The 25,338-nt window shown below is 39.6% G+C and overlaps 1 protein-coding gene across 1 annotated transcript in view; it reads right to left on the bottom strand.

Moving 5' to 3' along the window:
* Window positions 1-25,338, bottom strand: part of WWC2 (WW and C2 domain containing 2) — a gene marked incomplete at its 5' end in the record, with an annotated part of 65,361 nt that overhangs the window by 12,358 nt on the left and 27,665 nt on the right. The window contains 10 exons of the mRNA XM_035897818.1: window positions 1,544-1,736; window positions 2,747-2,865; window positions 3,677-3,841; window positions 5,459-5,651; window positions 8,792-8,878; window positions 8,984-9,064; window positions 11,628-11,751; window positions 15,459-16,072; window positions 17,920-18,009; window positions 22,929-23,171. Coding sequence (XP_035753711.1) covers window positions 1,544-1,736; window positions 2,747-2,865; window positions 3,677-3,841; window positions 5,459-5,651; window positions 8,792-8,878; window positions 8,984-9,064; window positions 11,628-11,751; window positions 15,459-16,072; window positions 17,920-18,009; window positions 22,929-23,171 — 1,909 coding nt within the window. The remainder of the gene's footprint in view (window positions 1-1,543; window positions 1,737-2,746; window positions 2,866-3,676; window positions 3,842-5,458; window positions 5,652-8,791; window positions 8,879-8,983; window positions 9,065-11,627; window positions 11,752-15,458; window positions 16,073-17,919; window positions 18,010-22,928; window positions 23,172-25,338) is intronic.

The raw sequence follows: 25,338 nt of genomic DNA, 5'->3' as shown, positions 1-25,338 counted from the left end.
ACACTGAAAGGTGCAGCTGGGAATTTTACATTGCCCAGGTTCTTCAAGACATACTGTTGTACGCCCCCAGCAGCGGGGCGGCTTTACGGCAATCCGCAGAGCTGCACCAGCCTTGTGAACGCAGGGAAAAGACACTGCTCGCTGCCGTCCCTCAGGAGGGCCTGCTGCCTGCCACAGCTGCCCCACAGGTGCCACGGGGAGCCTCAGGTGCCAGCATCCCCGTGGGGGCCACAGCCCATGCTTACATGCAGCAATCATCTTGACAGCCCGGCTAGAGCAAGCGCTGCAGCAGCTGGCAATTCTGATGTGACTGACGTGCGCTGGGGCATTTTCTTCAATTGGGTAATTTAATGAGGTTCATGGGTTTCAACGTGCAAGTGATAAATAGAATGACCTAAAGCGCACAACTGCAACCCTGAGAGGATCTGGCACACGAAGACCTATACCGTGGCTGGCTTTACAATGAGGCCTGCCGTGTCTTTCACTCACTGTCCGGGCCTGTCCAGCCTGGGCTTAGCAAACACTTGTGTGCATGCCTAACCTTCGGATGTTGTCCTTGATGTCTCCCCTTGCCGAGTTAGGGCTTTGATCTATATTTGCTTGCTACCCAGCAGACTGTCAGTCCTTTTAATACAATGGCTTTAGCTCATTTGGCATCCTGCCACATTAATTGGAAGTTAATTACAGTTTCCAGCAAGTCCACTGACGTGTGTTGAACTTCTGTATTGTCACAAACTCGAAGGAACGAGATGTCATTCTTTGCTTTTTTACCGTTGCTATTTTACAGAGCCTGTGGGTTTAATGCATGCAACAGTGTTTTCATTCAGATGCAGAAAGGTGTTCTAAAAATTTTCTTTTTTGTGTGCTACCGCATCAGGGATATGTTTACTAACATTTTACCAGAAGTGCTTCCAGTAAGCTGGAATATAATTTAAAGTGAACAGTTAACAAGAACATGGAATTAGAATTTGTGAGGGGCAGTGTGTGGGTAGTTCAATAGCATACAGGTTTTATATACATTTTGGAATTTTCCATTCATTAATCTTTCCTCCTCTTCTCTGCTAAGACAGTTTTTGTATTTCACACCCTAAAATAAAGGGAAGAAATAAGGAAACCCCCTCATTGGTTTAAAGATCCTGACCCCTGTTCTGTCTTTCCTTCTGTTTATCAGATGAATCAGGAAAAAAAAAAGGAAACAATGAAACAGATGTGCACAGATATTTTAAATATGCACGCATTGAAGCTACTGAACTGCATTTCTATTTTGAATATTCTTCCTACACAACAAAAAATTGAAGATAGACATTTTTAGTTAATTGTCTTTGACTTAGAAGTTCTGCCTTGCATGTCTGTTAAACGCTCCTCTTCATCGTTCAGAAGTGACCACACCGATTTCATTAAAAGTGCATACTGACAAGCGCTACAGCAAAGGCCACATCGAATTGCAAATGCTCAGATGCAGCAGACTTCTACATTAAGTGCTCAGAAATAGATCTTCAGACACAGTAAGATACCGTAGGAACACGTATTTTAAGATATTCACCAGTGTTAGTATTACAGCAGCTTGCTGGCTTTCATGGGCCTCATCACTGTTCTCTCTGTCCTTGTCTTCATTTGCTTCTGGTGTGTCAGTGAGTAACCCCATGTCCTCAGTACAGTTGCCTTCCACTGCCAGCTTAATGCCATCCTCCTCTTCATCCACAATTTCATCAGAGGCTTCTGCGAGCATTTCTAACCTGTATGAACAGTAGCAGCCCAGGCTTATTCTCAAACTGAAAAAGCCCACTAGAGAAAGAGATCAGAAGGCCTAGGCCTTCACCCATGTATAATGTATGCATTTTCCTGACAGGGAAAACAAGAGTATCACCCAAACGCTTCCATTAAGTTCACATGAAGGCAAATTTCATTATATGCTCCAATAAAAGCCAGCAAGCTCTACTACAGCTCACCTTCAAGATCATGATGACAACGCTGCACCACATTCAATAGCTGCATGTTGAAGGACTTTGGTTGCAATAAATTAATAAAGCAAATGGGCGAGTCTCCCCTTCCCCCACAACACAGCAGGTATTTATTTCTACACCGCAGCTAAGAAATTGCACAGGAACAGAACTCAACACAGCATTTTAGCAAGAAATCTGTTTCCTGGGAAAGCTCACAACTTCTTCAAAACCAAGACCATCAATGGAAGCACACACACACTGACTTTGGACAGACAGCAGCTCTCTTTTCAAATCCTATTAGTTGCCTGTTATAGTTAATGCAACTAATATTTGATATGAGATATTCTAGTGCACCTCCAGTGGCTGAGACTCCCCAAGTGGTTTCACAGGAAGATGTACGTGGAATGGAAGAGCATCAGCAGCAGGGGTTAACAGAGCAGCCAAGACACTGTAAACCTGAAAGAGGGTGAATGAATTGACCACAGAAGAGAACAAGACTTTACCACAGTTCCAGATGTGGTGAGCCGGTGCAACAGGTTGCCCAGAGAAGTTGTGGATTCCCCATCCCTGGAAGCGTGCAAGGTCAGGCTGAACGGGGCTTTGAACAACCTGATCTAGTGAAAGATGTCCTTGCCCATGGCAGGGGGGCTGGACTAGGTAATATTTAAAGGTCCCTTCCAACCCAAACCACTCTATGATTCTATGATCTCCTCCGAAATTACATGCCTTTAATTTGTCTAGGAATAAGAGCAACGAGTGGAATCATTCAGGCATGAACAGTGAGGGAGGAAAAGTGGCTTTACCAGTCTTCCTCAGAGCCCCTTTGCTCCTGTTCCTCCTCCTCCTCGTCATCTTCAGCCAGCTCTTGTTCTACTGCTTCCAGCTCAGCAGACGTCCTCTCCAGCAGAGCTGACACAGCATCCTGCTCACAAGGAAAGAGAAGATGAAACCAGAATTGGGTGATACATAACATAGGTAAGAAAATGACAACTCTCTTAAGAGCTGCATTACCCTGCTGTTCCTTGGTGCCAGCAAAAACACAACTCAGATCACAAGTATAAGGCGTTTGAATTGTCGTGTGTAGGACATTAATTGATTGGTTTTACATAGAGTAAATCTCAATCAAAAATAGATTGTTTGTAAAATGATAATGCAATCAAATAGGCTTCTGTCATCCTTTAATGTCTCATCTCTCTCCCCCTCTCATACTTGTAATATCCCTAGGTAAAAAAAGATTGTTCTTAAAAGTTACATTTCTTTATGTAGTTCTCTTATGGAGGTATTAAAGCAGAAAAGCTTATTTAACCAGAAGAATTGGTATGTGTTTTGCATAAACAGCATTTTCAGTGCAATGGCTTTAAGTATGCAAATTCGTGTAATTAATAAACAGCAATTTTTAATGCACGCATAAGAAAATCAACAGTAAACTTAAGGAAGCTCTTCAATAACGTTCTTTTTAAAATGAAACACAGCTGAAGTGTTTCAAGTTGGAGTGAAATTTTGTATCCCACTAACCAGCATCAGCCCTACCCGTACTTGCTAACAAGTCTGAAACCCCACACAGGACCTACTCACACACAAAGTCACTACAGACAAAAGTGCCTGCAAGACAACAGGGCCTTGGACCTTTGGGGGAGGACAATTCACATATTCAAGTAACCACAGCGCAACAGCACAATTAAGAGTTTATGCTTTTTTCTTGCTGTTACAGTAATAGCCAACACATTGCTCACCAAGTCCAACGAGTCCGATGACTGCTTGCTTAACAGAAACACAGATTCTTCATTTTGTTCCTTGTTTTTTTTGCCAGGAAATTGCTTGCAAGGCAACAGGTTGTACCACAGAGTACAAGTCCCATCAGAAAATGATAAATCTACCAGACTGATCTGAGTCCCAGCCTGCACAAAATAAGAAAGGGGAAGAAAATTGTTTAAATCTTATTTTTTCCTGCAAGACAGCTGAGGATAAATTCTACAGTATTTATCATGTAAAATAGGCAGCACAAATTTGACATGAATCTGAATTCCCTTTTCAGCTGTGCAATTTTCTATTTCCTTCCACTTCTAGTTAAAATAAACAAATAGAAGTACATGGAAAGGTCCGTCATATTGCCCATTCTGCCATCTTTTATTTCACCTGTGGAATTTCTCCCCACATGCACACACACAAACCCCTCTCTATCACTGGAATGCACATGTCTGCTTTCTAGAGCATTCAGTAATGAAAAACCGTGTCAATGAAACCTGCAGCATCAACTCACGGAGCAGCAAGTTTCAGTCAATTTTTCAGTTGTTCCACCACAAAAATCATCAATACGGCAAACAATAACGGATGACCTTGTTTGCTCTAGCCAGTGAAGAAGTAGATGAAAAGACAGTAAAAGAGATTAAGAGACCCTTTCATTTGGACAAACGCTGACATCCACCAAGTTGGCACTCTGGGAAAACTTACGAAGTACTCATGCTTGGGCTACGCCTTGGAGATTAAAATCCTCCGTTCTTTGGCAAAGCAAATCATCTTCACACCTACCGGGCTGTAAACATAGCTCTTGGGAAGGTACTCCCAACTCTTTCTTTTGATCTTGTGATTAACCCTCATGTCTTTGGTGTTTTTTTGTTGTTGTTGCTGGGTTTTTTCCTTCACTTCTGTATCCTGCATTCTGTTGCATTTTTGGTTCTGCTGCCCTTCCCTGAGCTGAGGGGAAACCTCTTACATACTGAAAAAAGGCCAACGCATTCCCTGTGAATGAAGTTGGCTTCTATATTTTGAAAGCGAGAGGCTGTTCCCAGTAGTCGGAGCTGATGAACCCCAACAGATTCCAGCATCTCTTCAGCGTGTTGCAACAATCGCGCTGTGCTGTTAAGTCAGATGCATGGTGAAAAACTAAACTGAGTTGAACCAGACCATGAAAAGCAATTTGAAAGTAAATGAAGCATCACTAATTAGGTGATGACCACAATTAACAACAAAATTTAAAAAGTGCCAGTTGCCAGTAGGCTGGTCATGCCTTTTTATAATTTATACAGATCATGAAGACTAAAAAGGTGGACATCATATAATCTACGACAACGTGCAGGAATGTAATTTAGTTTGTTCTTTGTGAGAACTGTGATAATGAGGGTTTTCTGGGTTGTTTGGGTTGGGGTTTTTTTGGACATACTGTGGCTCTTATTCGCTTTTACTTTAAAATCTAGTGTTAGAGTAATGTTGCAATGATGTTTATGGGTGTTTTTATGTATAAAACTGCGAAGATGAAATATCAAACTGTAATTAAAGGGTTAAGGTAATGCAGTATTAAAATTATCAAAACACCTCCTAAAATATCCATCCAGGATTAGATTCTGTACTGGGAATTTCAGAGAAAGGTAGTATTCTAAGTACTATAGCAACAACCAAGTTATGCTTCCGAGTTTGTCTCCAAGTACTGTGGAATTCTAGCAGCCTTGACCATCAGAATAAGAGGGGACACTCTAAACAGGTGCATGCCAAAAAAAGACAGAAATAAAACTGCATACCAAGCATTCTTCCCGACGACTTCTACTGACAGCACAAACATCTACTCTCAGCGTCTTCTGTAGCAGTGTTACTTGGGAAATGGCTGCTCTGAATATCTCATTGAACAAAATGGTCTCCATGGCAGGATGAACTTTTGTGCGGAACAGACAGCTGATATCAGTTGAGGATGGAAGTACGGCTACTCTAATATACCTGCCGGAAACAAAACAAAATCTTTACCTGTATTTAAACTAGGACTTGCTGGTGATGCATGATAGAAGTTGACCCCATCGACTAAAGGACTGCACAGCAAGAAAAAAGAAACAGCAACAAATCAGAGGTGGAATGGAAAAGAGGTGAAAAAGAGGAGTAAGAAACTCCTCCTGCCCCTTGCACAAACATTTCCCAAGAAGGAATTTCTGTGCCTGGTAAGGTAGTAGCAAGAGAGGTAGCTATTTCTGTCTCTATCCAAATTTATCATCTGGTTGAGTACTGTGAACACCGAGGATCATGTCACAGATAGGAGGAAACATGATCTTTCTTAATGTTAATTAAAAAAATGAGAAAAATGTGGGTGGATGTAAAAATTAAACCTTAGAGCGATGTGAGCAGCACTGAAAAGCAGTGACATTTTTTAATCTTTTAAAGAAACAAAACAAAACCTCCAAAGAAAACAGAGAACTAAGGAAAACGAGGAAGAAAATAGCTAGACCCATAGCTGCTCAAGATCAATTCGTAATATATTAAGTGAAATTTAGAAGAATGCATCTTGCAAGCCTGAACTTAAGCACAGGGAATAACTTGAAGTTGTTATGCAGCTGCATTCTTTTTATAGACCAAATATCAATGGATATTACACGGATAAAGGTAATACTTGCTAACTTGCAGGTCTCGCTTTAGTAGTAGCTTGATAAAGACATTCCTAATGCAATTTGTACATGTTATTTACCTATTGCACAGCTTCTCATACACATGAATGAGCATAGTAATTGTTTTACACCTTTTCTGTGTCCATGCATTAGCCTATTTCTGGTCTTGGCTTTAAATATAATTGACATCCAGTGTAGAATAGAATGCAATGAAGCTAGCTAAAACAAGAAGAAAAAGTGAGCCAAAGAAAATTATTCTGGAAAAAACTTGTTCCCCCAAAATTTATAGTACTGTTGCTATATTTTCTGGTGATGACTTTGTACATACTGTTATTATTATTATTATTATTATTAAAAACTTAGTTTTACATTAATTAAACCAAAAGAAATTACGTGAGAAATTTGATTTTGTTATTTGAATTTGGGCATAGTCTTTATTCCCCAATTATGCCAAGCTTCTTGGGATAAAGAGTAAGATCTAAGTGGTTTGGTTCGCATGTATAGCCTGGATAGCAGGTATCCAGCATTTTGATAAACTAATCCCAAAGTTAAGTGGTAGTGTAATGTAATTCCAGTAACGCTGCTGCTGCTGTATTCACATAAATGTATGTGAGCAATTTGCACAGTCTACTGAAAACAGCCATTTTAATAGATTAAGCAATTAGGAAACATTTAGAAAAGAGGTAGGAACAGAAGATCAAGTATATTAAAAGTATGTTTAAAAGGTGGTTCATTGGAGCTTTCTTTTCATAATTTTTAGCCAATTTGTTGGCATCTGGCCAGAATGAGGGGTAAACAGACAAGTAAAAGATAAATTGCTCACTGCCTTTGTTTTACAAGAGTACTTACTTTCTTTTTAATTAAAAAAGTTAAGAAGTCAACCAATGCCTCAGATTTTGCTGTGACAAACCTGTGACTTCTCAGCTGATGAAAAAATTATCCTGACGCAAATCATAAGTAGTTGGCTAGGCTCTGCCTGCTCGAAGTGAGCAGCTTTTACAAACAGCGTGGAAACAGCTACCAGTAAGACCTCATGTCAAATCTATTCCTCTGTGTGTAAAGGTTCAATAAAGGACTAATCTATCTGATTAGATGTTCTGGAAAATACAGTAACTACATAGCATCATTTTCCAGACCCGATTTTGATCATTGTTTGTATTTGTACAATATACGTATCTATGCACACAATGGCAAGTGACAGAAAAAAGTGCTATTTGCAAGGTCCTTCCTTTACCCTGTCCTTTCTTCCTCCTTGTTTTGGGTAGTTTTAGTTTTATTACATCTTTTTAGCAGCAGCAGGTCTGGACTTCTACACTGAAGACGCTTGACTGCTAATTACAACTTCATACTTTAATTCCTAAAAAGATGCCAGCTATGACCTAACTTTATCTTACTGAACATTTTGTTAACGTTCTTTTTATATTCTACATTAGCTACTTTTTCTCTCAGCTGTGTCAATTTATTCTTCTATAGTTTTTCTATATTCTTCTGCTCCATGCTAGTGGACTTGGAAAGTCAGCAGGGGAAAGATGGAGGTCAGAGAAGGACGGATGGTAGTAGACAACCATTTGTTATTAAAAACAAACAAAACCAGAAAAAATCCAACAAGCACCCAAGCCTGTATCCTATACATCCTCTCCATATTCAGTGGCTTCGTACTGATCTGCCAATCAAATTCAAGGTGATGGGGGACAGGAGGAAGGGAACCAGCAAGAAAACCAAATTTTCCAAGGATTGATTATGTCCTACTCTAATCTTATTAAGCTTCTCAACAGTTTAAGATAGCTTTCCAGCCTGTAAAAAGCTCACTGAAGTACAAGCGTCCCACAAAGAGCTAAGGCAAGCTGTACTTATTTGTATAGATGAGAGTTTTGGATTAGAATCTCAGCAGTAACATTTTCTTATTCAGGCATTTTTGTTCATTTCCTACACACAATTTCCACTGTAATTACTTTTAGACCTTTCCTGTCCAATTCAACACAAGAACTAATTCTTAACAGACCTCCAAGCTCCAGTTGTTAGGGAAGGTGTTTCTCAATGTGGCTGTGCTGGTCCACTTGCAATTTATCAAATTACCCCTTACCTTTAAAAGCTTACTTAAACGACATATACTATTTTAACATCATTTTACATCAAAATGCCAGATAAATGTAAAAAGATAACATTCTGAGCTGAAAGAATGGCAAAGTATCAAAAGAATTATTTGAGTAACTACAGAATAGTTGTTCTTCACTCGCAAAGCTACAGAATGTTGAAAAACACTAAATGAAGCATCATTTTAAAAACCCCTTTTTGTTCCACTTCAGTGGAATGTGCAAATTTCCTGATAACATCCTTTTCTTGCAGCATTGCTGGAATATGTAGAAGCTAAGTACAACTACAGTTTGAAAAGCTGTAAATCAATCCATTCCTTTGGAGAATTTCTACCATTTATTATTATACTCTCATATTTCAACACTACTGTTCAGTGATTGTTTGACTTACACTTTAGAGCCAAGGGGGACAGAAAACGCTGGAAGATTTCTGAGCTGAACTATGATTATCACAAAACTTGAATTGCTGTGGTCGTATCTGTTGAAGAATAATGAGACATGAAAAGACATAAAGACAACATGAAGGAAGTCTACTATTTGCATTTATGTACGAACAGAATTATTCCCTTTGCTGGTCACTTACCTGAGTCCTATTTGTACCTGGGCAGCCTCTAGAGTTGCTGTATCATCTTCACCATATACAATGTCCTCGGTTTCATTTGGTCTAGGGCAAACAGGCAAATACTCAAATTTAGGAAAATTATAGTTAGCTTTCAGCAATATTTAAGGTATGTGTACACAGAACATATATACATTCTCCTAAACAGGCTGATTTAATTACAGCATGGACTCCAAATGAGAATTTCAGAGCCTACACAATAGCAATGCCTGTTTTAGGGACAGCTGCTGCCTGAACAGTTTGACAACTCCAGTAACGAGTCAGAAAGGCCTTAGGCCGATTACTGAAGCAGGCCAGACTAACAGGCAAGAGAAAAACTCGTGACATTTTCCCAGACATACTTAGTACTTCTTTATCCCCTGAATACAAAATTGGAAATTAAAATTTGTAATAAACATCAGACCACGCATAAACTGGATATCAAATACTGCTTTGGAGAACATTTGAGAAGCAGGAGCTCTGTAAAAAAAAAAAAAAAAAAAAAAAAAAAAAAGAGAGATTCCTGTGCAAACAAGAAGCATCCTTCCTCTGAGCCTGTTTTCAGAAGCGTTCAAAGAACCAAAGCGACTCAAGTATTGCAGCTGAAGAGGAGCAACTCTAGCCTTGATTGGAATTACAGAGAAGCCATGTGGCAAAATAATTTCCCGTCATTTTCTGGGAGGTTTGAGTGAGGGTGTGGTATTAATGCATTTCATTGATTTTTAAAACTAGACTGTTGGGATCAATAAACCAGATCAAGATAGAAAATGTCAAGATAGGAAATGTGGAGAACGACACAGACATCCCACACCTTATCAAGACATGACAGCGTTATTTGAAGTCTCTGCATTCAGAGGTTTCCTTTTAACTATTCATTTCCTAGCTGATGGCTAATTTGATAGAGTGTGTTTATTTCCTCCCCTGCCTTAAATGACTCGATACAAAGGACGGGTCTGTACAGCAGAAATCATGGTAGTGTAACTTCAGGAGCATGCTGACAAATTTTAAGTTGTTCCATACACAGTGTTCGTGAAGACACTTCTACTAAACATAAGCAACTCACACAGAGGCACTCATTACCTCTTCACTACTTCCTACTCAGTAATAATTAAGAGTATCCACACCTGGAGCTATTGTGGAATAACTAGTCTCTGTCAATCTTAGCTTGCACAACTTGCAATAGTTTCCTTTTGTACACAGGCTTAGGGGATGCAACTGTCTTTCCTCTTTTCCCGAGTAACAACAGAACGAAGACAGGAATTTGCTCTGTTTTCCACCTATCCCACCACTCACAGTCATTGGAGAGGACAGCTAAAGACTTGCTCCACAGAACATCCACAGCTTTTGGCCCAATGTCTGTTCATTTCTATCCACTGGACGTGGAAGTGGAGCAGACAGTAAGTTTTGATCACAGTGGCTCAGAATTGAAACAAAATGGAAAGATAACAATGGTTATTGAACCAAAATACACAGTCACAGCCACTCAGTCAAGTGAAGGCTGAGTTTTTAGTAGACGGGAGTTTATTTCAGCCTAACAAGTTGCATTAGGTCTAACTGAAGACGTGGAGCAAACTAATACTATGATTCAGAGCTCAGGGTGAAATATGGGTCCATGACCTAAGATGAGATTGAATGGGCATTGTCACACTTCACGAGAAATCCCTTTTGTATTTGAGCATTTTTATTTGGTCTCATCTATTTTTATTACCTTTTAATTTGTGAAAGACTTGACAAGTAGAAATCGTTTCATCAGAGGCCAATAAAACCCCTTTATGATACCATAATGCACCTTCACCTGTCCTAATAGGAAAGCATTTAGCTTGGCAACAGAAGACATGCATCTCCGTCTTTGTAACCACCCTGCTGAAACATCTCTCTCTGAATTTTCAAAAGGACAAAAAATTCTTTATGCCAACAACTTGCCAAAAGTGAGGTGAAAAATAAAGATTTGGTTTCTTTCACAGTTTGCAAAAATCTTCTGTTATACAGTCTGAAGTTCATTGTTCTCACTGCCAGAAAACAGACAATACTATATAAACTAGTAGGAAGAATCCTGTATAAGTTAAGTCTTGTCAAAAAGCATCAACAGCAAATACATTTCTTATATCCTGTTCACCACAGTGAAGCGTGAACATTAAGCCGTAACCTGGATTATTTTTAGATCAACATTACAACTGAGGATTTATTTTTCTTTCCTAGATCCTCTTTTTTAAAAATGAAAATATTCAAGCAAAATGCTATGCAATCTTAAGACTGTATCTAAACAAAATGAGAAGTAACAAGAGTCGCTCTGAGTAGAGTCAATACAGCTACATGGCAGAACCTGTAGAGTTTAAATCCAGCTTTTCTCCTAGGAACACTTCTAGCAAGAAAAAAACCCCAGGATTAGAAGATAGCATATTAATACTACTCAGCCAAGTTATACAAGCTGTCTAATGCAAATTTATTAGCTTAAAAAAAAAATCAGCCAAACATCACTGTTTGGCAAATGTGCCTTCCTTTCAATATGAAAGTACAAAATGTTTATAAAAAAGGCAAGACCGATAAAGTACTTATGCTGGCATTATATAACTGCTTATAGATATATTTAAGGTTTCGGTGAAAGACTGGCATTGTTTCTCAAACCTACTGTTTCACAGAAGCTTCATATACACCACTGTCTCCAGCTACAGACTCATCGGACACGGCAGCAGATACACAAGCTGTTTTCTCCTCAAGCAGGTGACCAGCTGTTCTTCTCGGTAAGTCAGCACCTACAAAAAGAAAGAAGAATGAAAATTAGTCCAAGAGATTAATAGTCAGAAAGAGAGAAGCGCATAGCTTAGAAAGTTGTCAAGTTGAAAGCGGTGACCCTTAACTGAGTATCACAGAGTAGTTTTGTTCCACATCATTAAACATTCTGAGACTGTACTGCTGTTATCCCATATTCTGGCTAGGGATATACTCAAACTGATGTACTTGAAAATGTACAACTATTACTCCTTCCCAAAGATACAGGCTCCTATCATCACCCGTATCAGTTAAACTAGTTATTATCCTTCATTATCTTCATTATTAACCCTTATTATCCTGATCTTTAAACCTGTATTTGCCATGTTCACATTCTGCACTGCGGTAACACTTCAGCTACGTGCAAAGCGATTGCTGACTGCTTATTAAATATTCAGGAGTCAGACAGACACCCTCTCCCCAGTGATACAACTGCTAGAAATGAAAAAGCCCCTCTGGTTTACTACCATCAAAACCTTTTTATGCTACAGTCTCTTTACTATCAACTGCTACTTAGCTTTAATCTTCAACTCGCATTCATATGCTAGTGTCGTGCAGCGAAGCAGCAGCATTCACTGAAAGCTACGTTCTGCAGCACAGTAAGTTGAGGGCCTATGCAGTACTTTTGTGTGCCAAGGGGTGAGGATATTGGTATGCATTATCATCCCCACCTGAATCATGACTTTACATCTTGTTATGATGTTTAAAACTTAAGGCTTCAGATTAGATGATTGATTGCTGCATTTGTGCTTTTATTTATGGCAGTAGGAATGCTTTTTCCTTGCTGATGAAGTGCTCTTCCCCTTCCCCCCCCACCATGTGAGGGGTGAAGGTGATGACATGATTTATTGATTACCCTTAGGAATTACCACAGCAGCCTGAATTGACTTTGACAATGACAGAGACTGACTGTGGAAGAACTACATGATATTCCAACTTGGTTTCTGACAGCAGGGACATGTGCAGAGGAGCAAATATCTGTATGGTTCATCTGTACAGAAAAGTCAGAGGCAGAAAAGCAGGTGAGCACTGCATCTTAAGAGCCAATGCAGATGACTACATGAAAATACCAGTTATACTGTCTTCAGGTATATTCACCTACCCCCAAGTTAAGATTCAGCAGTATTTAGACTTGCAGTCTTGTAAAACCAAAAGGTGCCAGCTGAAAATTTCCATGCAGGTTTTATGCGTCCAGCTGAGTTTGCTGAAAAACTTCCCATTCACTCCAAGAATGAAATTGGAGTAAAATCACTGAACCAACCCCCAAGGTCTGTGCCTCACTTCTAATGTACTGAAGCCTTACCATGAGGCCCATTTTACTGTGGAAACTAGCAGGATTGAAGCATAACTAATGAATATCTGGCTTTTCAAAATCTGAATGCTTGTTTTGGATGTCTTAATATAGATTTAAAGATAATTTGTGTCATATATATGACCCTACATGAGGAAGTATCAGTACGAAGAATCACAGGGTGAATTTATACTTTAAAACCATAATTGCTTATTGACTTAAAAGATACCCTGACGCCATCCAGAGTAAAGGTCCTCAAAAAAGCTCAAAAATGTTAGACAACCATATGATGCCTTTGCAAATAATGATCTACAGAAATTAATTTAAAAAAATTAAGTCTGATTCCTCACAGCCCCATGTGTTCCCAAATTCCATACCATCTTAAATTCAGTTCTCAGACTAGATGAATTGCAGCCAGATTGCAAACACAAACAGACCGAAAGTTGTTCTTAATTTGGAAAGGATATACTGCTGAAATAGGGCAGGAAAATTAATTCTTTTTTCCATCTTATATGGTATGGCTCTAAAGCAAAATAACTACTGTGTTCTGCTATACTGAAAAGACAAAGGACAAAATGACCCTGTCTCCCCAAAATCCCTTTCCATGTTTTTCCACTGTGATTTTCACAGGTTTAGACCTAGGGCATCAGTCAATTTCTTTTCTTCTCGCTGCACAGTTGAGCGTAGGAGGACTCCCAGCTTGTACTATGCACACCATACATTTCTCTTCTGGTGCCACATTGCTCTGTTCAGTATCGACATTACTACAGTACTGCACTAAGCGAAGCTAATTAACCAACAGATAATACAACAATTCCTTTATATATATATATATATAAAAGCAAATTTCTCATTAAAATATATAACTGTATCTATATGTCCAGGCATTTTTATTAAAAACTGGCAAACTCCAGGCACAAGGGTACAAGCTTGGCAACAAACCAGGGCAATACACTCTCTAGAGCTAGGCTGTATTTATTCTAAGACACCCAAACTCAGGCCCAGAAATGTGGAGCTGGGAATGCTAGGTGCTGATTGGGTTTCAAACAGGGCTGCCAGCGCTCAGCACTAGTGGAAATCTGGCTCCCCCAGTTCTTGCTTGGGAAGACAGAGCCACTGTGCAACGTAAACACATGAATGGTTTGCAAGATACTTAATGACACAGAATGACACTACACAAAGTCAATAAACATGCAGGGAGAGCACAATGTACTGCCAACCCTAACAAAAGGCAGCAAAGTCAATGATCTAAGACTGAGGACAAGCCATCAATTCTTGACAGCTGGGATCTTTGAAGTTTTGACTCTGCCGAAGACTTTGACAATGTAAGATGACCAAGTATGTTGTGTGGCTTTTCCTGCAAAATAGAAGTGGAATTCATTACACCTAATTCAGCCATCTCAAAGTTAAAGTTAACTAATTACTAAGGATACCTCGATAACTTACAGTGTCATTCATCCCACAGACTGCAGGGGCAGCCTAAGACTTAGTTTAGGAGCTCTGTTCTAACTCGACAGATAAAAAGCTAAAAGCTATGAAATCCGTGTTAAAAATGGGGAGAGTTTCACTGTAACTTACATAGCATGTGGTCATTTGTCTTTCTTAACTCACATTAAACAAAAAGAACTGCAGATTTAGGAACGGCCTCAAGTTGCATCAGGGGAGGTTTTGATTGGATATCAGGAAAAATTTCTTTACTGAAAGAGTGGGCAAGCATTGGAACAGGCTGTCCAGAGAGGTGGTGGAGTCACCATTCCTGGAGGCATTAAAAAAAACCATGTAGATGTGGCACTTCAGGACATGGTTTAGTAGGCATGGTGGTGTTGGGTTGATGGGTGGAGTTGATGATCTTGGAGGTTGTTTCCAACCTTAATGATTTTATGATCTTTCAAGTGACAGCAAGTTCAAATAACTAGATACGCATACACATATAAAGATTCTAACTCTTAAGTCCAGAAAACTATTTTACTGAGGATGTCCATCTGTAACTTGTTCTTCACTGAGAAACAAACTATCTGATTTCAGGTTACCAAAACCCAGCAGAAGGTATTTTTGCTCCACGCATCTTGACAATACCTAGGGACACTACGCATCCTTTGTGTCTTCAAGATCCAGCTTCAGGTTTTTCTGTTATTTTTTCACAACAGAGTCTGCAATTCACGAACCTCCCTTCTGAGATAGCTACTGAAAAATATAGATGGTATTGGGGTGATCACAGCTCTCTGCACCCCAAACTAGAACTTACGTAATGTCCTTCAGAATCACTGACTGCCCAGCATGGCAAATGTATGCTGATCAAGATACTCTTCAGTTACGTGAGGTACCTCCCCATTCAAGAGCCAGCTGTTAGTTCAAAGTTTTCATGTAACATACATATTTGATGTTAGATTTTTTTATTACCTGAACTTCCTTCATGTAGAGAAGGCAGAGGTTGCCTAATGCCTTCATTAAGGTCTTTATCATCTGTAGGAATCTGAGGTCCTGCTCTGGCTTCAGAGTCCAATAGTATTTGGTTCTCACAGAGACTAATGCCTGCAAAATCACCTGAAAGGTCACAGTCTTCAAAGTCCGTAGTGAGGTGATGCAGAGGGGAATTTTGAGCTGACACTGAAAACGCAGCTTCTAAAACCAAAGGGGAGCCTGGGGGGGACAAGGAGGACAGTGAGGATCTGGAAGACAGTGATGTCACAGATTTGGGAGGTTCAGTCATTTTGGGATGGTCTGCAGCCGTGGGAGAGTCACTGTAACCCAGTCTCCCATGGGAACTGACCACTTCGTTTTCATGAATAGTAGTGATAGGCCCTGAAGGAATGTAACCGCTTTTTTCTTGTAATATGAAGTCAAGTTTATACTGATAGTCCAAATCTGTTATTTGATCGCCTTGGTTATAGTAGAGATCCGTGGAGCTGAGTGAGTTTAGTGACCCTCTGCTTGACGTGTTCAGAGATCCCCGGCTGGATGCCAGAGATCCCAAACTGCTCCCTGAAGACACCGATAATGTACTAGCTGAGAGGCTGCAAAGAAAGCACAAACAGGTACACTGATGTTACTACACTAGAACAGCACAAAACAGTACAAGGAGAGATAAGATTGACTGGGAGCTGCACTCTACCGATTTACAACTGAAAGCTGCTTGGGGCATTATGTTTTTTAAGCACCCGTACTTGGCTTAGATCAGCATGCCCAACCTGCACACCATCAGGGCAATTTGTCCAGCTTACGGGCTGTTGCCAAAGCCCCTTTTCTCCTGGAAAAGGCTGCAGATTTGACAAACTGGCCCGGCAGTAACAGCAGCCTTCTCTGCTGCTGTACTCCCTCAAAGACCTGCTCCACTCCGATGCGGGCGCTCATGGGGTCAACGTGACAGGAAAGGGATCCCCAGGAAGGAGGTTACGGCAGCAGAGGAGCACTGCCACCTCTAAAGCAATCTGTGCAGCCTGCCCTCTGCCCAAGCACCTGGGAAAGCTGGCGGCTGGAAGCAGATGACTTACAGCAGAACCGCTTCACATCTGTGAGACAAAAATACACTCTACACACACAGTAAATCCAACTACATGAGCACGGCAGAGGCCATAACATGCAATCTTTTCCTGTTAATAATGGAAGATAAGGAGCCCTGCCAGGCCAGAGAAACTGAGTGTCGCTGCCTTGGCTTCAGGAGGACTCTGCTGCGAAGAAATGTCAGGAAAAATCATTCAGAGCAGCCCCTTCTAAATGCTTACGAGATGTTTACTGAACAATAACAAAGCTATCAACTTTAAAAAGTTTGCCACTGGACTAGAAAGTTGCCTATAACAGGATAAAAAGACCCACAAGTCCAAACAAACAAGAGCACAAAATGAAAATTTAAAGACTCTTTCCCTAATTAATCACCAATCTAGCAGCAATTTATGGGATCAGCCTCAGGTATTTGAAATGTCTAAACCAGCCTAGATCCCAGGAGTAGGTTGGCATGGCTTACTGTGAGAGGACCTTTATAGAATGCCTAAAATATTGTTCCTCTTAAAGCCTCATTTTGATTTCTAAAAAAATTGGGAAACATTAATGCAGTCCCTGATCGGTGTGATCCCACTGTGACATGCAAGAGGTTTGACCAAATCCAGGATTTTCTAAATAAATGTAATGGACACATGGTTTGGTAGCCCAGGGTGCGGTCCAGAAGCAAGAGAAACTCTTCCGTAGGACCAGTTACATGTATCATCAGACACCAGCATTCCCATCAGAGCAATGAGCTTGAGTTCACAGTTGCTGTAATTCATTACTTGTTTTGTTCTTTCTATGAATTTCATAAACCCAGAGTCAGATTTTGAATCAATGACTGTCCGAAAAAAATATCCTGCTGAGGGTACTTCTCTATCTACAGAAAGCACAAGTCAGTGTTGAAGAACAAAACCAGAATCAACTGCTCACCTAAGTATTTACATGCACTCATTGAGCCTATCCCATTATTACACAGAATAAAGGCTACAGTTCTAATAATCTATTTTAGACAGAATGCTGAGAAACCATTCGGTCTCCTCAATGACAGCATTCTGGAGATACGGCCAGTTGGAGAACTCCTGATCTGTTTATTTATTTACATAGAAGCAAAACAATGTTTTCCTGCTTAATTATAGAAGCTGCACAAAAAAATCTATTCAATACAGTCTTGAGTGCTTACTGAAATTATAAAGGCAGACCAGGTTCATATGGTGGCAAAATGACTGAAGCTATTATACTTGCATTTTCTTACTTAAATACTAAACAAACTTTGTTCAGCTTCCAGCTAAGAGAAAAACCTAAGAATGAAGTTTAGACATCCAAGTCCACTAGACTAGACTGTTGCTGAAAACAGGCTTTACATTATGCAGTACAACCTCACCTCCTAAGCTGTGAATGCAAATAAGTAGTTAACTTCGTAGTTTCTTCAAGTTTTTGTACCAACTCTTTTCTTCTCTCCTCCAATTTCAATCTGCAAAGAGAGGAACATATAAGTAGAGGAAAACATTACAAAATAATCCAGAGACTAAAATACTTTACAGATAAGACAGAAACAAAGTGAAGATCCCTCATATTTTCATCTGGTTGCCAACTACTAAAATCCAAGAGACTCTGTTAGCTCTCAGTCCTATCGTAAAACCCTAACCACTTCAGCAGTGACTTGACTTGCAGAGTATTAAGCACTGTAACAAACCTGCTGAGCGTACGAGCAAGCAGAGTGTTGGTACATGCACACTGTACCAAGGGGAACGCGCACCCAATATGAGAGTAATGGATGAGCACCGGGAAAATAGCTGCACCTTCAGGAAAATAAGATCTGCACTAATACAATTTTAAAAAGCCATGCTGTAAGACTGGCTCCTCACTTAATGTAGTTTCAGAAAAAAAAAAAAAAAGTCAAAAGAACGCTAATACCAATATTATTTCTGATAATGCAAGAACTTGGGGTAGCACTGCAGGAAATTTAAAATTAAAGCACTCCCTTTGATTTCAGAGTCTTCATACAGAGACAAAGCACAGTAAATCAAAGCAGCATTCAAGCGCACAGTTCTGAGATGATGGACCTTATTTAGGAGTCCTTGGTAAAGATTTCTACAATCCCCAACAGCTTTGTCATCACCTCAGAGCCACACAGCATTGTAATGCTCATTATCAAGGTTCACCTTTATGAAAAAGCAGGATTTACTGCCTCCTGCACTGTTATCCAGCCTAGCTCTAAAACCACAAATGGTAGAACTCTCCCATTCCTTTTAGCTGGCTGCTAGCGGAAAGGATTCACTAACCTTTACAGTGATTTTTCCTTTTATAATTCCCTTTTATCACTCCATTTACAACACCAAATAAATTGCTTTCCCTCAGTGGATTCAGCTAAAACCCTCCTGTAGTTGCGGATTAGTATATTCTCCTCTAGCCGTTGCTCAGTCAACTGACACATGTCACAAGTTCTCAAGCAACAAATCTGAGGGAGAAGAAAATAACTCCCTTCCTTAATAAAATAAAATTAAACAAAATTAAAAATCATGTTCATTCTCAGGCCATTCTGGCATCTCAAGGGTGTACCAATTAAAATTCAAATGCAGAGAACACTTCAAAGAACAAAACCCCCAAGTCAACCATTGCTTTCTTATGCAAACTGAATGAAATACTCGGGAGTTTCCAGAATTCACTCTTGAGTGTCAAGATACCAGCAAAAAGACATTAAGTCTTCAATTCAGCAAACCATGAAAAGCACTTGCTTACACCCATGCTTATTCAGCGAGCAAATCTGGGTTATGCAAAGGTGAACAAGTTACCCCGAGGTCAGCCAGGGTGTGAACTTCCACTCCGCTGCCTACGCTGCGTGCGCTCTTACACCGCAGTAATGCGTGCATCTGCCAATACCTGCTAAGGCTGTTAAAAGCATACACGGTATTTCGTTCTTTGCTCAGACATGCACACGGGTTTCCAACCCAAGAATTACACTCATCTACGGTATCACACACTCTCCTACCGTTTTACTGTTCATCAGTGCCTTCTGCCTTCTTTTACAGCCTATCTATCCTGTTTTTTCCCAAGCAAGAGTGCTCTTCATTAACTCTTTTGTGGCTTTTCAATAGTGAACCATTATTTTATATTCATGGAAGAGGCACAAAAATTGCTGTCTGTGTTCAAGTACTAATGGCAAAAGGAAAGAAAGAAAATTAAGAGCTTAGGAACTTCTCTCATTAGAGTCCTCAAAACAGACACCTATAGTTGTTCTACGGAATTTGTACTATTAAAAATTTGTTGGTTTTTTTTCTCCGAGGCATGAGCTAAGTTTGTTTTCCTTTATTACCTTAAGGAGGTTGATATACAATGTCACTGAAAAAAAATTCTTTCCTAGGTATAATTCAATCTACTAGTAACTAAAGGAGTAGTATTAATACCTATAGGTAAATTCAGAAAGATGTTAGTCACAAGTCACAAACACAAGTTAGATGATGAAACCACTCCTGGAAGTTCCAAGACATACGGGAAAATAACTTTACTATTGAGATTCAAGGAATTTTCTTCCGTTCCACATAAGACCAAATTAAAAAAACAAAACAAAAACCACAAGCCAAAACCAAACCAAAAACCAAACCCCCAAACCAACTGACTTTCACACAATGAACCTTCCTTCCTTATAGCATAAGCAGGTATTTTAATACCCATGTAAACACCATGTAAACACCTAAACAACCATCGTGTTACCTATTCTGACATGGGCCTCTTTCAATCTCTCCTGTTCGCACCCCTCCTGTCTAAATTAACCTGATACTCATTGCAGTAGAGACTTGAGCGTTAGTGAGACACTGGAGAAAGATCTCCAGTTTTAATCATAAATTGTAACATTGCTGAGAGACCCATAGAATCTTAAAAAAATTAATTAAAAAGTTAAAGTGCACATACCTCACCTTTCAATGCAAAATTATGTGGACATGTTTGTTGATGGGAGACACATGATCAGGGGCCAGTTTTGCAATCACCAGCACAATCAAGTAGTTAAACCATGCAGATGTTTAAATGCCTGTGATTACTTAGATTTTGCCAAGGATTAATGCAGTGTTGGAATCTCCCTGACACGAACACAGAAGCAAGAAAGTAGTAAATAGTTCTCAACAGTTCCATAACCCAGATATTTCTATATAGTTGCTGGAAGGCTTCTTAAAGCAGTCAGAGTATGCCCCGTCTCTGCTTTTTTGAAGCCGATATGTTATGATTTATACCCTCCTTCTGTAAATTGATCCTGAGTACATCTACTAGTGGCAATTTCAGCATCCTACTCCAAAATAACCTAGGGCTATGCTATAATGTTTTTGTTTTAAGTCAGAGCAAGTCTTCTCTTTCTTCCTCCTCTAGAAAAAACTAGAAAAAAACAAACCAAAAACCAAACCCAATCAAAAAAACCCCCAACCCAGCCACACAAAAACAAACCCTTGTCACATCAAGCTCTGACACGATCCACAGCTTCTTACACTGTCGCTTCATTATCAGTACCTGTGAAAACACTGGAAACCTAAGGCATTCATGAACTTCATGAAAGAAATCAGTAATGCAACAACAGTGCAGTGCTTTGAAGACGGTGTGGCTCCTCCACGGATAATGGAGAGGAGAATCTTCCTCATCTCCGGGAATTAAAATGCTGATGGTTGGTGAGACACAATTAACTGTACCTTTTTCTCAAATTAACATTTCAGGAAAAGTTTCACCATCTGAATCCTTCTACAAAATGATGATTTTCTTTATGTTTATAGCAGACACAACAGAAATAATCCTCCAAATAGCTTAATGTGAAAGAATTGATGTGCTCTGAAGTCATCAAGGGAGACAGTTTCAATATCATATAGAGTTGCAGGTAGAAATTCACTGGAGATTCACTGGAATCGCAAAAAAGCAAACCAGACACCACCATGAATACCACTTCAACCCGCAGTGTACGACTTTAGATCTTACAGTAACCTGAGGGAAAAAAAATCCACATTTTCAGGAATGAAAATCAAGAGGAAAAAAATTGGAAGAGAGGGAAAAAATTTCAAGCTGTAACAACTAGTTGGGTCACTATACATGGAAAAAAAAAATCTGCCATATCATTTCTTCTTGACAGTGGGAGACAATTTGACTTGCCCTTGGTGCTCCACATTTGGCATTGGACATGTATGGTGAAATGGTCAGGTGCAGAATTTGCTTTGGCTCTAAACATGCAAATCTCAAAACTCAAGACTAAGAAACCAGCTACCAATTTGCAGCATGAGTCAAGATTTAGCTATTACTTACAACAGCATATTATCAGAACCTTAGATTCCAAGTATTTATTTGTAAATGTGATTTTATTATTGACCCCTTATTCTCCATTTATTAATGGAAGTCAGAAGGCAACGGATCCATAGTAATTGTAGATGCTGCTAACACAGACAGGTAATTTCTCCTGTAAAAATATATTTCCAGTCGGACATAACCCTTCTTCTAAACCACGTTTGGATTATCAGTATAATCCAGTTTAAACTATTAAGAAGTGTACAAATATGTTTAAAAATCATGCCCAATACACACGTACTTTGTAAACAAAAAATTTCCTCACTACTCAGCTACAATTTAGGACCCAACTTCTAATGCCAGTAACAGGAATTTCGCCATTCAGTGAAAACTGGAGCAACAGCAGGTGTTTCCTAGTGAGGGAAGCAGGAAAGGCTTACAATCTATTACTTCAAAAAGGCATACTACATTGATACTCACAATGACATTTTGTGCTTATTGCATTTTATGTGTGCTAGAAGTGCCCATAAATTTATTTCCACTTAACAGTTGATGAAAAGTCCATTTGTGACAGTCACCTTTGATTTTCTTGAACTCTGAATCTGGCTAAAACAATTTAGTGTGGGAGTTGCTTCGGTTACCAGTGAGGTAGCAGCAACTTAGGAAACTTTTACTTCTCCTCTGAACTTTTTTTTCCCCCTTTTGGTTGCATTTTTGTATGGAATAAAACTCACAATTAAAGGCTTCAGATGTTGCAACAATCCAAGATAATCTTTTTAACTTGAGTTCAAATAGTTTACAGCTGTTATCAGAAATGAGTGAATGATGTATTGCCCTCCTGCTGGTATGTTGACATTCCTCAGTTATTTAACATCTGTCACAGGCATTTTCATGCTGGTAGGAAACTCAGAGCAACTGATACTGCAAGAGCACATACAGGGTGTTCGCATTCTCTCACAGTACAGAAGACTTCTTTGTGTTTCTGCCCAGTGGGCTAATAACAAATTTAATTAAGATCTACATGGAACAGTTACTGAAGGAAAATAGCCCATCAAGGCACAGTTCAGGGTCTGTAATGAGTACAAAGGTTAGATTGCAGAAAGCAGCATTTAATATTGGCAAAAGACAACCCCTTACCTTTCAGCAAGTGCTTGACTGGGTGTGCTTTTTACAAACAGCAGCTCTTCTTCAAGCCTCTTCCTCTCTGCTTCTAGCTGCTCTAGCTCATCTTGAGTACGTTTGCGTGGTGTAATAAACTGCAGTTCCTTTAAAAGCTCTTCTTTTTCATTGATTAACATCAGTTTTTCCTTTTCCACATCCAGTGCCCCAGGCCAGGCTTCACTATCTAGCTTCGAGAGTTCAATCTTCAAGTTAGCCATGCTAAAATAAAAGACAGCATATTTGTCTCAGCCCACCATAGCACACAAATCCCAGGAAAGAGAGAAGTGATTTTGAAAGGCATCAGGATATAACAACTTTTTCTACTCAAAGCCATACTTTTAATTAGTTTTGCTTCACAAGAATGCAGACTACAGCAGAAAAGCAAGCCACCTATCCAGGCCAACAGCAATATGCATATGAATTAAAAATGAGTTGCTCCTGTTCAAATGCTGAGTTGAAGTAAAAGTCACAATGTTAATAAAAGCTTTATTGAAAATTATCTGTCTCCTAACATAGTAGGGCCACTATGCTTTACTCATCTAGGAGTATGATGGATTTCTCCTGAACTGTTAGACTGCTCCTCAGAAACAGCAATGACCATGGTGAAAGAACGCGCACCATAGTGATGTGCTCACTTCAGCAGCATGCATGTATGCAAATCTTAAAAGGTGAAAGCATTGTTCTTCTACAGGATTAAAATAAAAGGCAATAAGACAGTAGCCACCTAAAGGGAAAGAAGATTATTAACTCAAATGTTTTGAGATTGTGCAAATGCTGTTCCCATTGCAGATGTCCAATCAGAGTTAAGACACCTGAGACTCGGTTATCCATACATATTGTGCAGATACATGCATATAGTGGAAGCAAAAACTTCCCTATGTTGTTACTGTACTATAGCTCAGTCCTGATCAAGACAGGTTATTTCCAGCGTTCAGTCTCCATAATCATTCTGTCCATAGGCTCAGCAGCATAGCTTGAGAAGCGCAGCTTTTGCAATAAAGACTCATTGTCCACTGGGAAAGCTTAAAATTTCCTATTACAGATGCCACACATCTAATAAGGTGATAACTTTCAGTCACTTCCAGCCTTAGCCACACCTGAACCAGCTGCATAGCTAAAGATATGGAAGCTTTGAACTATGTAACAGCTCCTATAGCCTTCTGCACCTCTTTCTTGTAGGCTGGGAAAAAGGCACAGTAAGGAGAAGTCAAAATAGAAAGATGTTCCCATACAATCTAGGGCAAGAGGAGCTGATCTGTCACTTTTATTTCTTTGTAACTGCTGTAGTTAAATGCACTTACATCAGCTCAACAACTGATAGATGTCTGTGCAACTTCAATGTTACCAGGCACTACCTAAGGTAATGACCCACGCCATACTTCATAAATGCACACAGATAATTTGCTAAGTATATCTTTCTGTACTTCTAACAGATTTCTGGGAAAACGTTTTTCTTCTTTCCAGTTTGTTTTCTGTGATTAACAAAACTAATAATATTACGCTTGTGTTGCATCTCCAGTATTAATTTTACAGTACATTAAGGGAATTATTTATGGTCAAAGCTAAGAATAGTTAATGTTGACTCTAACTATCCCACTGCTTATACTAGAAGCCTAAGGGGAACTCCCCCCTTTTCTTCTTCCATAGGTAATGCTTCCTTCTCATCTGCACCTCAATGAAAAAACAGCAGCTTAAAAAATGAAAACAACCCGTGCTCTCATCAAACCCTTGCAAGAACAAGTTTGACTTGTATTGTAAAACAATATTGGTATTTTCCAAGAAAAACAATGCAAAATAAACAGAAATACTATCAACAGTGAAATTAAATGAAGCATTTCAACATATTTTGCAGCTGTACATATATCATTTATATTCAACAGTCCTTTTAGAGAAGCAGTACTCGGGGAAAACAGCCAAATAATTTCAGATGGATAATGAAATGTTAAGACTTTCACCTCCAGGTCACTGGCTCTAGCCACTTCTTCTGAAAGTAGCTGCTACCGACAGCTGTTTGATGGCTTATGGAATGGGATGGTGGTCTCCCAACAGTTCTTTTGCTCCCCCTGCTACAGGCAACTCTCTGCTACCACAACTGACACTCTTTTCAGCTGCCTCATCACACAGGCAAAGGACTAGATGGATATGAAAACTGAACTGGGCTCACGCTTTTGAGGAAGTCCTTGCTCAACAGGTCAACAAGGAGTATTAGCCAGATAGATCATCACCACATGAGGATGGGATTGTCAGCCCGCTATATCAGATCCTTCATAACAATTGCAACTGAATAGTTAACATCAACATTCCACCTCTTCAAGACACTCTGGTGGCTAAGCAACACAAAATATTGCAACATACAAAATTATCTGATCATTTTCAGGTGGAGAAG

The sequence above is a fragment of the Egretta garzetta genome, unplaced genomic scaffold, assembly GCF_000687185.1.
Source record: "Egretta garzetta isolate BGI_Z169 unplaced genomic scaffold, ASM68718v1 scaffold46, whole genome shotgun sequence".
Classification (NCBI taxonomy): Eukaryota; Metazoa; Chordata; class Aves; order Pelecaniformes; family Ardeidae; genus Egretta; species Egretta garzetta.
Note: the sequence above shows the minus strand (reverse complement) of the source record. Positions and strands in the feature narration are given on the sequence as shown.